Source organism: Propithecus coquereli, unplaced genomic scaffold (assembly GCF_000956105.1).
Source record: "Propithecus coquereli isolate 6110/MARCELLA unplaced genomic scaffold, Pcoq_1.0 Scaffold248, whole genome shotgun sequence".
Taxonomy (NCBI): Eukaryota; Metazoa; Chordata; class Mammalia; order Primates; family Indriidae; genus Propithecus; species Propithecus coquereli.
In genome coordinates this window covers 1010232-1022675 of record NW_012148041.1, presented here as the reverse complement: position 1 = coordinate 1022675, position 12444 = coordinate 1010232, and the positions used below count along the sequence as shown (strand labels likewise).

At 61.1% G+C, this 12444-nt stretch overlaps 1 protein-coding gene across 1 annotated transcript in view; it reads right to left on the bottom strand.

Annotated features, from left to right (window-relative positions):
- Positions 1–1782: 1782 nt before the first annotated feature.
- Positions 1783–12444, bottom strand: part of ANKS1A (ankyrin repeat and sterile alpha motif domain containing 1A) — a 181682-nt gene continuing 171020 nt past the window's right edge. Inside the window, exons 15-24 of the mRNA XM_012646626.1 lie at positions 10274–10372; positions 9329–9481; positions 9077–9184; positions 7692–7856; positions 6211–6336; positions 5782–5853; positions 5501–5587; positions 4714–4851; positions 2867–3037; positions 1783–1902 (exon numbers count right to left, since the gene is read on the bottom strand). Coding sequence (XP_012502080.1) covers positions 1783–1902; positions 2867–3037; positions 4714–4851; positions 5501–5587; positions 5782–5853; positions 6211–6336; positions 7692–7856; positions 9077–9184; positions 9329–9481; positions 10274–10372 — 1239 coding nt within the window. The remainder of the gene's footprint in view (positions 1903–2866; positions 3038–4713; positions 4852–5500; positions 5588–5781; positions 5854–6210; positions 6337–7691; positions 7857–9076; positions 9185–9328; positions 9482–10273; positions 10373–12444) is intronic.

Genomic DNA, 12444 nt, shown 5'->3' with positions numbered 1-12444 from the left:
GACGGGGCTGCACAGACTGGCCTTTTAACCAATCTCAGTTCCCCTGGCCTCTGACCCTATGGCCACTTGTCTAAAGACTGGCAGTTTCACCTAGAGGTTTGAGCCAAGTGTTAAAAGTTCATTTTGTAAAAAGATTTTTTTCTATTAAAAAAAAAAAACATGTTCGAATAAGTCACTTCTCGACCCTTCGGAGTTCCAGTCTCCTCTGCCAGAGGCCTGGCGTGCTTCTCTGCAGCCAGGGCAGGCTCACTCCGCAAGACCTGGCGGAGGCAGGCCCAGGCCGCGCAGCTGAAAGGAGGTCCTACGGGCAGAGGTGGGGCCTTGGGTCTTCGGCTGCAGGTGAGACGCGGCGTTGGGAGGAGCTGTGCTCCCCACGGCTATGTTTCCGCAGCACAGTGGTTCCTCAGTGGCTCAGCTTGGCAGAAGCAAACAACGGGGAGGAAAGGGTTAACCGAAGGGCCTGCATAAAGCGCAGGAAACTGAAAGGAAGCGCAGAGCAGGGCGGAAGGTGCTCACAGCCTCCCTTGAGTACCCACAACCTGCTCTGAGCACCCGCAGCCCACCGCCCACTGCGCCTCTGGCCCAGCGAGTCCGCGCAGCAAGGCACAAGGACAGGCAGGCAGGCCCCGCCCTGGCTCATCCACGTGGGTTTCAGCTCCAGAATAACCGCCGTGACTTCCGCCTCTCCCACTGGACTACGCTACACGTGCTCTGCTTCCTCCTGGAAGCGCTTCCTCCCCGTCTCCTGCGTCTGAGCTGATCGCGGGAGAAGCCTCCACTCCACCCTCCCAGCTGCTAAGCTGCGGCCGGGACCTGGCCGGCCTCTCCCCCGGAGAAGGACCGGCTCCTGGAGAACAGTGGAGGTTGCTGGGTGCAGGTCCCTGTCCTCAGGCAGCTCTGTTCTGAGGGAAGAAGGTGCGTCGTGCACATAGGGCACAGGCCTTCCTCGGCGAGCCAGACTCCAGAGCCAGGCCCGGGGCTTCCAACGGCGGAGACACGAGGGACCAGCCACATGTACGCCACCCCATTCCTCGGAATGAAGGCAGGCCCATCGGGACTGACAGAGCTGCCGAGTGGAGCCAGCCCGTGGGTGTCCAGATGCTCAAGAGCCCCACACTTTGGCGTCGGCATGTGCCCAAGGGCCTGGCGCGGACCTTGGGCCCTCACAGAAAGCAGTCTGTCCCTGGTCCAGCCACGTCACTGAGCTCGGGGTCTCACAAGGCCTGACCACGAGAGTGAGGCCAGCACCGTGGAGCAGCAGAGGAGGGCGGGGCGGGGCTTGCAGGCCAGCTGTGAGCACAGCGCTGGGGGTTCTGGCACTGGGTGGTCACAGTGGTTGGTGGCGTCAGGAAGGTGGAACAGACAGTCAGCTCTCGGCAGCGGCACCCAGCCGTGGCTGAGGGGCTGCAGAGCCCGGCCCACTCAGAGGGAGTTATCAGTGGTGCCGTTTGGACTCTGCCCGAAGACTTCCCTACCCCCGGGATTCACAGTGCCTGCCGCAGGGGCTTCCTGGGTGCCACTGAGCCCCTAGCCCTCTTGGTGCCCACCCTAAAGGCAACTCACCCCCCACGCTGTCCTCAGCCCACGGGGGAGCATTCACAGTGTTCAGTGGAGTTAGGTACGAGAGCTACGAGCGCGGCGTCTAGAGCCGCTGCAGGAGCAGAGCGGGCCCAGCGGAGGTGGGGCCCTGGCGCCAGCAGCTGGAAGGAGAGAGTTGAGGACAGCAGAGAGACCGGGTGGCAAAGGCACAGTGAGACTAGTGGAGACAGGGAGTGGGTTGTTTTAGAAGATAGTGGTCTCATACTTGGTGCTGAGGCTCCGCTTAGAGTCTGCCTTTGGGTCCACAACCCAGGAGACACTGGCGTGGGATTGGGCATCTTGGTCCGTATCGGGCGGTTCCAGCTGCCAAACAGGGAAACAGTGAGAGTCGGGGGGGGGGCTGTGCACCAGGGCCAGGAGGCAAGCAGGACCCGGCATGCCCCTCCACCCCCGGGCAGCGGCGAGCCCATGTGCTTGTTCCTCCTCAGCCAAAGAGCAGGCCCCTGAGGGGTGGGGAGTGTCACCCTCCCTGGAGCTTCTTGGGGAGGCCACCCAGGGATTTCGTGGGACTGCTCAGTTAAAGGAAACTCGCCCTACCTGAGCCTCCTGCTCTAAGCCCCAAATTGTTCACAGTGGGCAGGAAGGGGGTTTGAGGCTTAGAAACTCCAAGCCTCGGGTCCCTCTGGTGGGGCCAGAGAGCTCACCCCGAGGCGAGACCCCAACAGTCACCCCACACCGCTGGACAAAGGACACACGACGGAAAAACAGAGAGGGCTAAAGCACACGCAGGGAAGGGCAGAGGGCATCTCAGGAGAGGAGAAGGGAACGTCACGCAGGCAGGGGGAGAGGCCACCAGAGTCTAAGAACGCTCACGGTCACTTCAGGGAGACTGACACACAAGACAGCAGGAGGCGTAAAGACCTTGACTCCAGGACTAACGGACGGCAGCGGTAGGTAGGAAGGACGGTGGGTGGTGCAGGTGTGACAGTGACAACAGCGACTGTCAGGGGGCAGCGGCACCTGCGGTGCGAAGCGAAGCAGACACAGACGCAGGACGACACGGTCACTGGGGGCCGCCTGCGCGCTCTCTGCGGCCCCGCGACAAGGGAGGGGACAGGAGCTCTGGAGGCAGCCGACCGCCTGCCCGGCAGAGGAGCTGCCGCCGGTCGCGGGGGAGGCCGGGGCAGCAACGGAGCTGATCAGGAGGCTTTGCCCCGGAGGGGCCGGCTGTCGGGAAGGGGGAGACCCTCGTCCTGGAGGCTTCCACCCAAGCCATGCGATCCCAGGGCCCGGGGGGCGGGGAGTCTCAGCGACTGGGGCCACGTACTGCGGGTTTCCTCGTGGCGACCCGAGGCTTAGGCACCGGTTTGGAAGCTTTTGTGTCAATCGTCTCAACTGCCGACGCCCCCAGCGGCCTGGACTTCTGGGCCTGCAGGGCCAGCTGATAGGCCACCTCGAACGCCTGCCCCAGCGTCAGGATGATCTCGTACGTCAGATTCTGGGAGGAACAGACCAGCACGTAAGCACGTCAGGTGTAGGAACAGCTTCATCCCTTCTCTCCTGTCCTCACGCCGCACCGAGCACTGGCACAGACGACATCCGGACAGGAAACAAGAGAACACTTGTTTTGAAAACACAAATCTGTTCCAACGCAATCGGTACAGCGAGGAGCGATTCGAGCGTAACACACTCGGTCCCCTTACTCGCGATTTCGTCCGACAGAAACACTAGGTGGACGCGGAACTGCTCCCGGCTGAACCGAGCCCCTGCCAGGGCACCCTCCCCACACCTGGCGCCCAGCTCCCGGCAGCACAGGGCCGCACCCGCCCACGCCACCCGGCCGCGCGTCTGTCCCTCCTGTCAGTCCACGTGCTGTCACTCCTCCTGTCCTCTGTCCTCTCTCCCTTTGTAGGGCCTTGCTCTCCTCTCCTCACACACAGGCCGGTGCGGGGCGGGCCGCGGGAGGGCAGGCGCGCGCGTCTGCGCGCCGAGTGCGGGGCTTTTCGAGACTTTTCGAGACGGCGCGCCACGCTGGCTGGAGTGTTTAGGGATTTCTTAACCACTGATGAATAAAATGATGCTGCTGCTTCTATTAAGTTCCTATCTTTTATTTTTACTGTATCACTGACAAAGTTTGTAGTGTTGTGTCCCTCAGCCCACTTCTCCATAAACCTGTGGTTTTACCTAGCAGGTGACTGTCAGGCGCATACGTGTGTCACAGCGGGACTGACCGTGTGGAGCACGTGGACGCCATGAACTCTGAGAGCTGCGGGTCACCTCATTTAATCTTCAGAACAGCCCCACTAGGGTGGTCATACCGCATTCCCCCTTGTACAGATGAGGAATCAGGCAGCAGTGACGGTTCAAGATCACACAGCTAGCGAGTGGCAGAGCCAGGAAGATCTGACGCCAGAGCGCAGGCTGCTGAGCCCCGCTGGCCCGAGCAAGTAGGGGCTGGGGGCGCAGGGAATGTCCAGAGCTATGTTCCAAGAGCCACAGAGATTCTGGAAACAGCTGTTTTCCCTGAGGGCAGCAGGGACCTAGACACCCTGGCTTCCCTGTGGGGTGAGGAGATGGCCTAGGGCCACCGCTGGGCCTTAGCTCAGGGCAGAGGGAATCCCTGCCGTGGGCTTTCGTCTCTCGCCCACCCGCCGTGGGCAGCTGAGTGAGCGCGAGCTCTCCTCAGCCCGGCTCACCCAGGGTCCAGCTTCAGCAGGAAGCTGAGGGCAGAAAACCTCCTGCCGAGGAGGTGCTGCTGCCCCTAAGAGGGACATAGAGGGCATTTCAGGGAAACTCTCCGGGAGGGTCTGGGGAACCGGCGCAGCGGGTTGACCAACAGAAAGCCGTGGGAGACGAAGGCCTTGCCTGACCTACGGAGCACTCAGCTGAAAGCTGGAAAGCCGGGCGTGGTGGCGCCTGAGCCCAGGAGTTCGAGGTCAGCCTGGGCGACATGGCGAGACCTCACCTCTAAATATAAATACATAAATAAAAGCTAGAACCCCCTGTCACTAGCACCCTGACCGACCCGCCACCTGCACCCGCTTCAGTCTCATCGCTGTGTGAGGGGCTGGCCCGGGAGCTGCGCAGCTTCGTTCACAAGCCACACGATTGCCAAGCGCCAGCCAGGGGCCGGACGCACTGCATCTGCGCCCACTGCCCTGGGCCCCCACCCACCACATCCACTGTGCTGAACACGTGGCAATAGTGGTGGCTGGTCTGCAGGTCCTTGGTGATGTAGGCAAAGGTACAGAGGTCCTCCGGGTCCTGGGCCGCACAGGAAATGTTCCGGATCTCGTGCTCAGCGATGACGTTCTGCTGGGGAAAGCAGCGCTCTGGGATCCCCGGCTCGCGCGGGCATGCCTCTGGCACCACCCACCCTTTTACCATCACCGCCTTTCTTTGTCTCCCCTACAGCGTTAGCCAAACCCCGCACTTCCTTTCGGGGGAGGTGGGGACAGCGTCTAACCTTGCCTGATTTAGCTTTGGGGTCTCCACCCTTGACCATGGCAACGAAGGCAGTGAAATGTCCACTTGCAACCACGCGCTCTCTCCAGCCCCTCCCGCCATCCTCCCAGGGGTGGGCAGGGGGCAGGGTCTCAGGAAGGTGGGATCCCAGGCAGCGGTGCAAGGGGGGTCCTTTGCTCACTGAGGGACTCACACCACGAAGGCCTGTGAACAGCCAAGGTGGCCAGTGGAGCCCCCACTGAGGAAGGTAACAGCTGTTGTCTCGGCAGGGGCCGGGGCCAGTGGCAAGCACCCAGCACCCAGCAATGAGGTTACACAGACAGATGAGAGGAGCACCTGGGTGAGGCGGTGGAAACAGGAAGTAATAAAAGGGGGCCAGGGACCCTCTAGGGAGATAAGGAATGAGAAAGGGTATCCGGGTTGCTCGCCCTGGAGCCCTGTGGCTCTGACGGGAGGTGGGTCCCTCTCCGGTCAACAGTCCTTATGAGAAACACACCTTGTTGGAGGCATCGATGAACTTGACACCTTTGTATGTGATGGACAGGATGATGGTGGGGATCTTCTTCATGTGCTCAGTCGACTTCTACAGGAAACAAGGGGTGGCCCTGTGAATGCCCCTTCTCAGGGCGAGGCCTCCTGGGATTCCATAGCCCCGGCCTCCCTCCCATTCGGATGTGGTGTGGCAGGGCCCAGCTGCAGCTGGGGCTTCCATCTGCTGCTTTCTGTGCCAGCCAGCCCCCCAAAGCATGCTCTACCCACCCCATTCGGCCAGCATACCCGCATCTTGGCACAGGCGTCTTGTGTGGATTCTGTCCCCCGCAGATCTTTGATCAGCATGGAGCCCAGATACTGTGGGAGCGAGCGGGGGTCAGGCTTAGGAGCCCTGCACTATTGTGCAGGGGTCACCCAACCAATTTGGGACTGTCTCATGATCAGGTGGTCACCGCTCCCACTGATACTCCCTTCTGTCCCAGCTGGAGAGGCCCCCCATCTTCCTCTCTGGCTAAGCCTACCGGAGGCCCCCCTCCCGCCCCCGCCGTCCCCTTCGCTGCTGAGAATGGCTGAAGAGTAGAGAACAGCGTCTGAGCCCTGGGCCTGGGATCGCAGAGGGTCCGAGAGTCTGCTGGGATTCCGGGCTGCAGGGGCCCAGCGGGAAGGGCAGGCAGCAGGGAGGCTGGCTGTGCCGGGAGGGCAGGAGCAACTCACATTGGCCTCATAACCGCAGGACTCAAAGATGAGTTTCTCTGGCTGGTGTTGCCAACTCTGCACGGGGGCATAGGGTGCAGCCAGGCTGGGGGGCCGAAGGGTCAGCTTGGCCTCGTGGTGCTCTTCCTGCAGAACACACGCAGTCGGTCACCGTGTGCTAGCGCCAGAGGAGCTCACGGGCTCACGTTCTGGTTCTAGCACCCAAGTGTGAAGAAGCCAGCGACCTCAACGAGTTCAATGGTCGGGTGGGGAGGGCAGGGGCAGACACGCAGTTCGAACACGCTGCAGTGGAGGGAAGGCGCTGCGACACCAGAGAAGGAGCAGAGAAGCAGGACCCCACCCAGGAGCAGGCTCAGTCAGGGAGGCTCTGTGGGGGCTGCGGTGAGGCGCAGAGGAGGCGGGGAGGGACCAGAAGGACACAGCAGCAGGAGCCAGGCCCCGCAGCCCATCCGCTCAAGGGCCTCGGAGAGTCCGCACAGTGGGAGAGTCAGGGACGCGCCGGGCTAGGGGTGCGTTATTAAATGGTTCCTCTGGCAGGAGCCGGGGGTGCTGCCGTCCAGGCGAGGTGCTGGGGGTCCTTACTCATGGCTGGTAGAAGGAACGCAGAGGAAGGAAAGATTCGGGAAACACTGAGGACTTCCGTTCCCAGCAACGTGTAAAGAGCCTCTCAATACAGAGCAACCAGAACTACTGGACAATGTGTTTTAAAAACTTTTCAAATTCATGGCTGTGCTTGTGGAAAGGTAAAGGAAGTCCCCAGAGGCTAGAAGTGAGAAGTGTGAGTTACAGAAACAAGCAGAAGTGAAGCTGAAGTTCACCCTGAGGGGCATGAGGGACACCTGCCAACCCCGTGTCTGACAGGCCAAGATGGGGACAAGGGACAAGGCCAGGGTCTGTGCAAGGCTAGAGGCAGGACAGCCAGGTCTTGAGTAAATCCGGGGTCCCTGACACCCTGCGAAGGCGAGCTAGGAAAGCGAGATGGAGCCAGCCCTGGGCAGGGGCTGCAGGTGGTGCCATGGAGCACGGGGGGCTCAGCTGCGCCCACCCGGGCTGCAGACACGGAACAGGATGAACGGGTCTGATCTGGGCTGCAGTTCAGCTGGGTAGGCAGAAGGCTGCGGGTCTACGTGGCGGGAACCACCCGGGGAAGGAGGCGGGAGGGAACCGAGGGCTGTGGGACCAGCAGGGACCTGCGGGCCTGGGCGGGGAGGCCAGTCGGAGAGGAGACGGTGGCTGTGAACTTCTGAGGGAGGGCGGTCCAGGCCACCCACAACCCTGAAGCCCACGGCTGAAGTGAGCTGTGCATCCAGGCTCCAGGAGGCCTGGGGAACAGGTGGGGACCAGAAGAGGGGGCTGGTATCTGCCTCCCGACCCCATGCCAGCCCGACTGTACTCAGGCGCAGGGGCAGCAGATGGCTCTGGGAGGCCCTGTCCTGCCCAGAGGAATGAGGTGGACCCCAGCCGCTGTCCCTCCTGCCCACCTGGATCCTGAAGCGCTCTGCTCGAGAGGGTACCGCAGGGTCGTGAAAGCTGTCATGGCGCCTCCTGCCGGTCTCCCCAGGAGGCAGCAGCAGGTCTGCTGACCGCCCTGTGCAGGAATCGTTCTGGCTCAGGGGGGATGATGTCTGCGAGAGCAAGTCTTGGCACTGTAGGGGGAGAAATCCAGGTAGAACCCGCAACCCATCAGCCCAGTCCCTCGGCTGTAGGTGTCAGCGGGTCCCAGGAAGCAGCAGGGAGTACGAAGGCATCAGGCCAGTGGGAATGCAGGCGCCGGCCCGGCCTGGTGACAGTGGAAGCAGCCAGACCCCTCCTGGAGCCCAGGGAGCCCTGAGAACCCATCCTGCGGGGGAGCTGTCCCCTGTATCCGTCCCCTCCACTAGTGCCCTCCGCCCCGGCCTAGAGCCACAGGGAGAAAGGAATGGTTATGGGGCAGGGGAGCCACTTTTATATTTATCAAAGATAAAATCATCTGTCACAATCTGTCGCAGGCCTCTGCGCATGGCCAAATCCAAATGTTTTCTTGAGAAAGAGCTTAGTCCTGCCAGTTGGCACCCTGAGGCCACTGTCTCACAGGGAACACTGATCAGGCCCCTCAGTTTTCACACTTGAATGTGAGCTGTGTGTTCCCAGAACAAGGCTGGGCCTCAGCTCCCCTCTGGAAAGGACAAACAGTGCGCACTTTCTGCGGCTGCTGGGGAACTCAATGGGACGAGGCGGGCAGGAGCCCGGTGCACGCCAGGGCTTGCGGGAGCGGCAGCTCTTGCTGCCATCCCAGGTAGAGGGGACAGCTCTGCCTGAACTGAGAGCTCTCACCCGTTTTTGCAGGCAGGGATGACCTAGCTTGCGCAACACAGCACCTGTGAGGTTTTGAAAATGCAGGCTCTCTTAGCTGCCCCACCTCAGGAACTCTGATTCACAAGACTTGGGGTGGGGCTGAGAGGCAGCGAGTCCTCGCCATGTGTTCCAAGGGTTGCCTGAAGGGGGGACTCCTCAAACTACCGGCCCTCCCGCCGACGAGCTCTGCCCCCGGTGCAGAGCTGAGTTTAACACCCAGACACAGCCCGCACTAAGCCTGGGATCCGTGTATGTTTTCTACTTTCCTCGCATTTTATTTTCTACCTAAGCTGCATCCATCTCAAGCTTCTTTCAATGTAAATGGGGGCATGTCATTTACAGGTAACCGGCCAACAAAACTCTCCTGTGCCGCTGTCCTGACCTGGGCCTGGGGTAGACTTGGCCCCGACAACAAGAGAAGGGAGGGGTTGTTTCCCCCTATACCACAGAGCTCACGCTGTCTCTGAAGACTCCTCACGAATTCTATTTAATCCCCACAAATACAAAGAACATTTCGCACCCCCCAACTCACTCTCAGCTGGGAAAACCTCGGGGGCTTCTGGGGCGGCTCCTCGTATGGCCTGTCTGCCAGGGAGGCGATGATGCGCTTGCGATGGCCCAGCAGGTGCACCTTGAGGACCTGCGCGGGGATGGGGAAGAGGGGACAGGAGGGGGGAAGTCAGGTGCCGGCTGGGCCCACGGCCTCCCCGATGGGCAGCTGTGACTGAGGGAAGCTCCGACCTCAGGAGGGGCCGGGCCGGGCCTGAGCAGAGGCTGGACTCACGTTGACGAGCTCCAGCTCCCAGAGGTTCTTCACAGTGTCGATGGAGCTGTAGCCGCTGGACAGGAAGGAATGGACGTAGTCCTGCAGCCCCAGCGAGTCCAGCCAGGAGGGCACCGAAGCGGGGCTGTTCCCGTCATAGCCGAGAGCCTTCACCTGTGGGGCAAGGAGGGAGGTGGACTGATATCTCGGCACCCGCAGGACGAGGACCCCAGGGGCCCTGCAGGCCTGGGGTCCTTAGCACCTTCCAGTCCCTCCCTTCACACCCCGCCTCTGTCAGTGCTCTGGCTCAGCCCTGTCTGGGCGGTGGGAGCTGCCGGAGCAGCCCTGGTCTGGGGACCATGGCCCTCGCAGGTAAGGCCAGGTGGGGAGCAGGGTCTGCGGAATGCCTCCGCCCTGTGCTCTGACCAGGTCATGGGCCTGCAGGGACAAGAAAATGGTGTGTGCCTGTGAGCCCAGGTGCTTCCGAAGCTCTGGGCGAGTGAAGGGACACAGGGACACTGGACTCAGCACTAGCACAGTCGACAGGGTGAGGCTCAGGCCTACCAGCTCCTGGGTCCCCAGGGAAGACTGCTGTCCCGCCTGGAGGGCCTGGTGCCAGAGGGCAGCATGGGCTGGCCCAGGCTTGAGTGAGTGAGGAGAGATCCCCCGCTCCCTACCGTGAGCACCAGGCTCCTGAGCCAGGCGGACCCCTGGAACCGCCCCTGTGAGCCCCGACAAGCTGCTCACTGGCCCAAGTGCCCTGCTGACCCTCCAGAGGAGGAAGTCAGGAGTTAGCTAAGAAGCAAACAGGGGTGAGCGCTGGCCCTGCTGGGACTCCTGGGATGAGGGGCAGACCCCCTGCCACGATGAGCACGTGCCAGAGCCAAGCTCCTTGCCCGTTCTCAGTCCCGGCGGTGCTGGGGAAGGGCCCTGGCTCTGGCACAGGCCGAGGCTGCCGGTGGTCACCTTGGGCAGGGAGCGTGCGGCCTGCAGCAGCTTCCGCCGGTGCTGTGGGTCGCTGATGCCGATCTCCCGCAGGTCCTGCTCTTCCATCACGTTAGACCCCTGAGAGCAGAAGGGAGGACATCAGGTCGGCCTTTCCGGGCCCCACACCAGGTTCTTCCCCTTCGCCACAGCACCAAGCGGGTGCGGGGACAAAGCTGCCCAGACTGCCCAATCCCGCCCGGGTGGCTCCCAGGGAGCCGGGGCACTGCGTGGCCAGGCTCGGCCACAGCTCCGGCCTGCTGAGCGTGCGTGCGTCTTTCTGGGGAGCAGGTTCCATGACCGCCCAAGACGGAGAACTGGCTGGTGGGTCACTCGTGAGGCTCCTCACGGACGCGGCTTTCCCATTCCAAGGCTGCAACCGCCACCGCGGGTGGGAAGCCAGCGACAGAGCCAGCCTCTCCCCGAGGAGGAAGGGAGCCTCGAGGGGAGGGTCTGTTGGACAATGGCTTCCCTGGCCTGGGGAGAAGGTGGGAGAAGCTGAGCCCAATGGCGGTCCTCGCCACCCTGTACTGGCCCTGCCAGAGCAGCCGAGGGGGACGTGCTTGACGGGGATGATGGAGGAGGCTGGCTGGCGTCTGCCGAGTGCTGGCTCGCTGCGCGCCAGAGCTCTCACACGGACGCTCTCGCTTCACGCTCGCAACCCTGTGTGCTGCGTCTCTTTTAATTCTTGTTTTGCAGATGAGGAAACTGAGGCACGCTACGGTCAGAAATTTCCTGAGGTCACAGATCTAGGGTGGAGCGAAGAATACGAACCCAGGCAGCCTGCTCCTCACTCCCCTTCCTAGCACCTGTGAGGGGCCTCTCACTACTCGCATAGTCATGAGACAGGTATTTTCATTTTTTTCTTTTTTTAAAAAAAGGAATTAAGCTGCCAATGACACAGGTATTTTCAGATTAAACTTAGAAACACACAGTATGGTGTACGATACAAAATCCACAGGTTTTGTCCCGTCCTTCAGCCAACAGAGCCCCTCCCAGAGGCCACTGCTGCCACTTCCTGGACGCCCCCGAGTCCAGCTGGGCCCACAGACGCCTGCACGTCCATCGCACACAACGTGACTCCTGTGCACACTGCCGGACGCCTTGTTCTCATCGTTCAGTGATACGGGAGGTTGTGCCACGCTGGTACATGCAGGCCTGCCTTTTTGATAAGCTGCAGAATCATCTAGGTTAGGGATATATTATAATTTATTTAACCAGTTCTCAACATTGGGCTCCAGCTTCTGCTATTGCAAACGGTGCTGCAGGAACACGCTGGCCCTGAGTGCGCGTCATTTCTAGGCCGCTTCCTCAAAGGGTGCAGGTATTTAAAGTTCTGGCAGGTATTTCTACGCCCCTCAGTGATGCCAGTGCCAGATCCCCACACTGTCCCAACGCTGTGGAGAAACGGTCTACGGCTGCAGTTTCAACCTGCACGTTTTTTGTCTTTTTTTTTTGAGACAGAGTCTCACTGTTGCCCCGGGTAGAGCGCAGCGGCATCATCACAGCTCACCGTGGCCTCAAGCGATCCTCCCGTCTCAGCCTCCCGAGCAGGCTACACGCGTGTGCCACCACAGCTGGCCGATTTTTCCATTTTTTGTAGAGATGGGTCTCGCTGCGTTGCTCGGCGTGAGCCGCCTGTGACCCTAGCCGCAGGCTGCGTGTTTCTCATCAGAGCAAGGTCGTGTCGCCCAGAGGTGAAGCTGGGCGTCTTTACGCTCCGTCATCGAGCATCTACGCGGCACCGCCCACCCTACGCTGGACACACGCTGTGCCATTTGGCAATGGGGACTGCCGTCGTCCCCACCAAGCAGTTGAGGAACCTGAGGCCCAGAGAGCGTCGGTCACTTGCCGAGGTCACACACTAAAGTGCTTGAGGAGCCGGATTGGGCCCGAGGCTGCGCGCGTGTCCCTGCCGCAGGCGGGGCAGCCTGGCGCCTTTGGCAGGAACGACCTGCTCACGTTCCTCGCGTGCTTTTCTGTGCAGTTGTCGGTCTTTTCCGCGTGGATGTGTAGGAATTCTTTCCATAGTAAGAAAACTAACCTTTTGTCTGTAACATGAATCGGACATTTGTTTTTCCAGTTTGTCCTTTATCTTTTGACTTTTTACGTTACCTTTGTTCATGCAGCAATTTAATTTTTATCCCTGAACG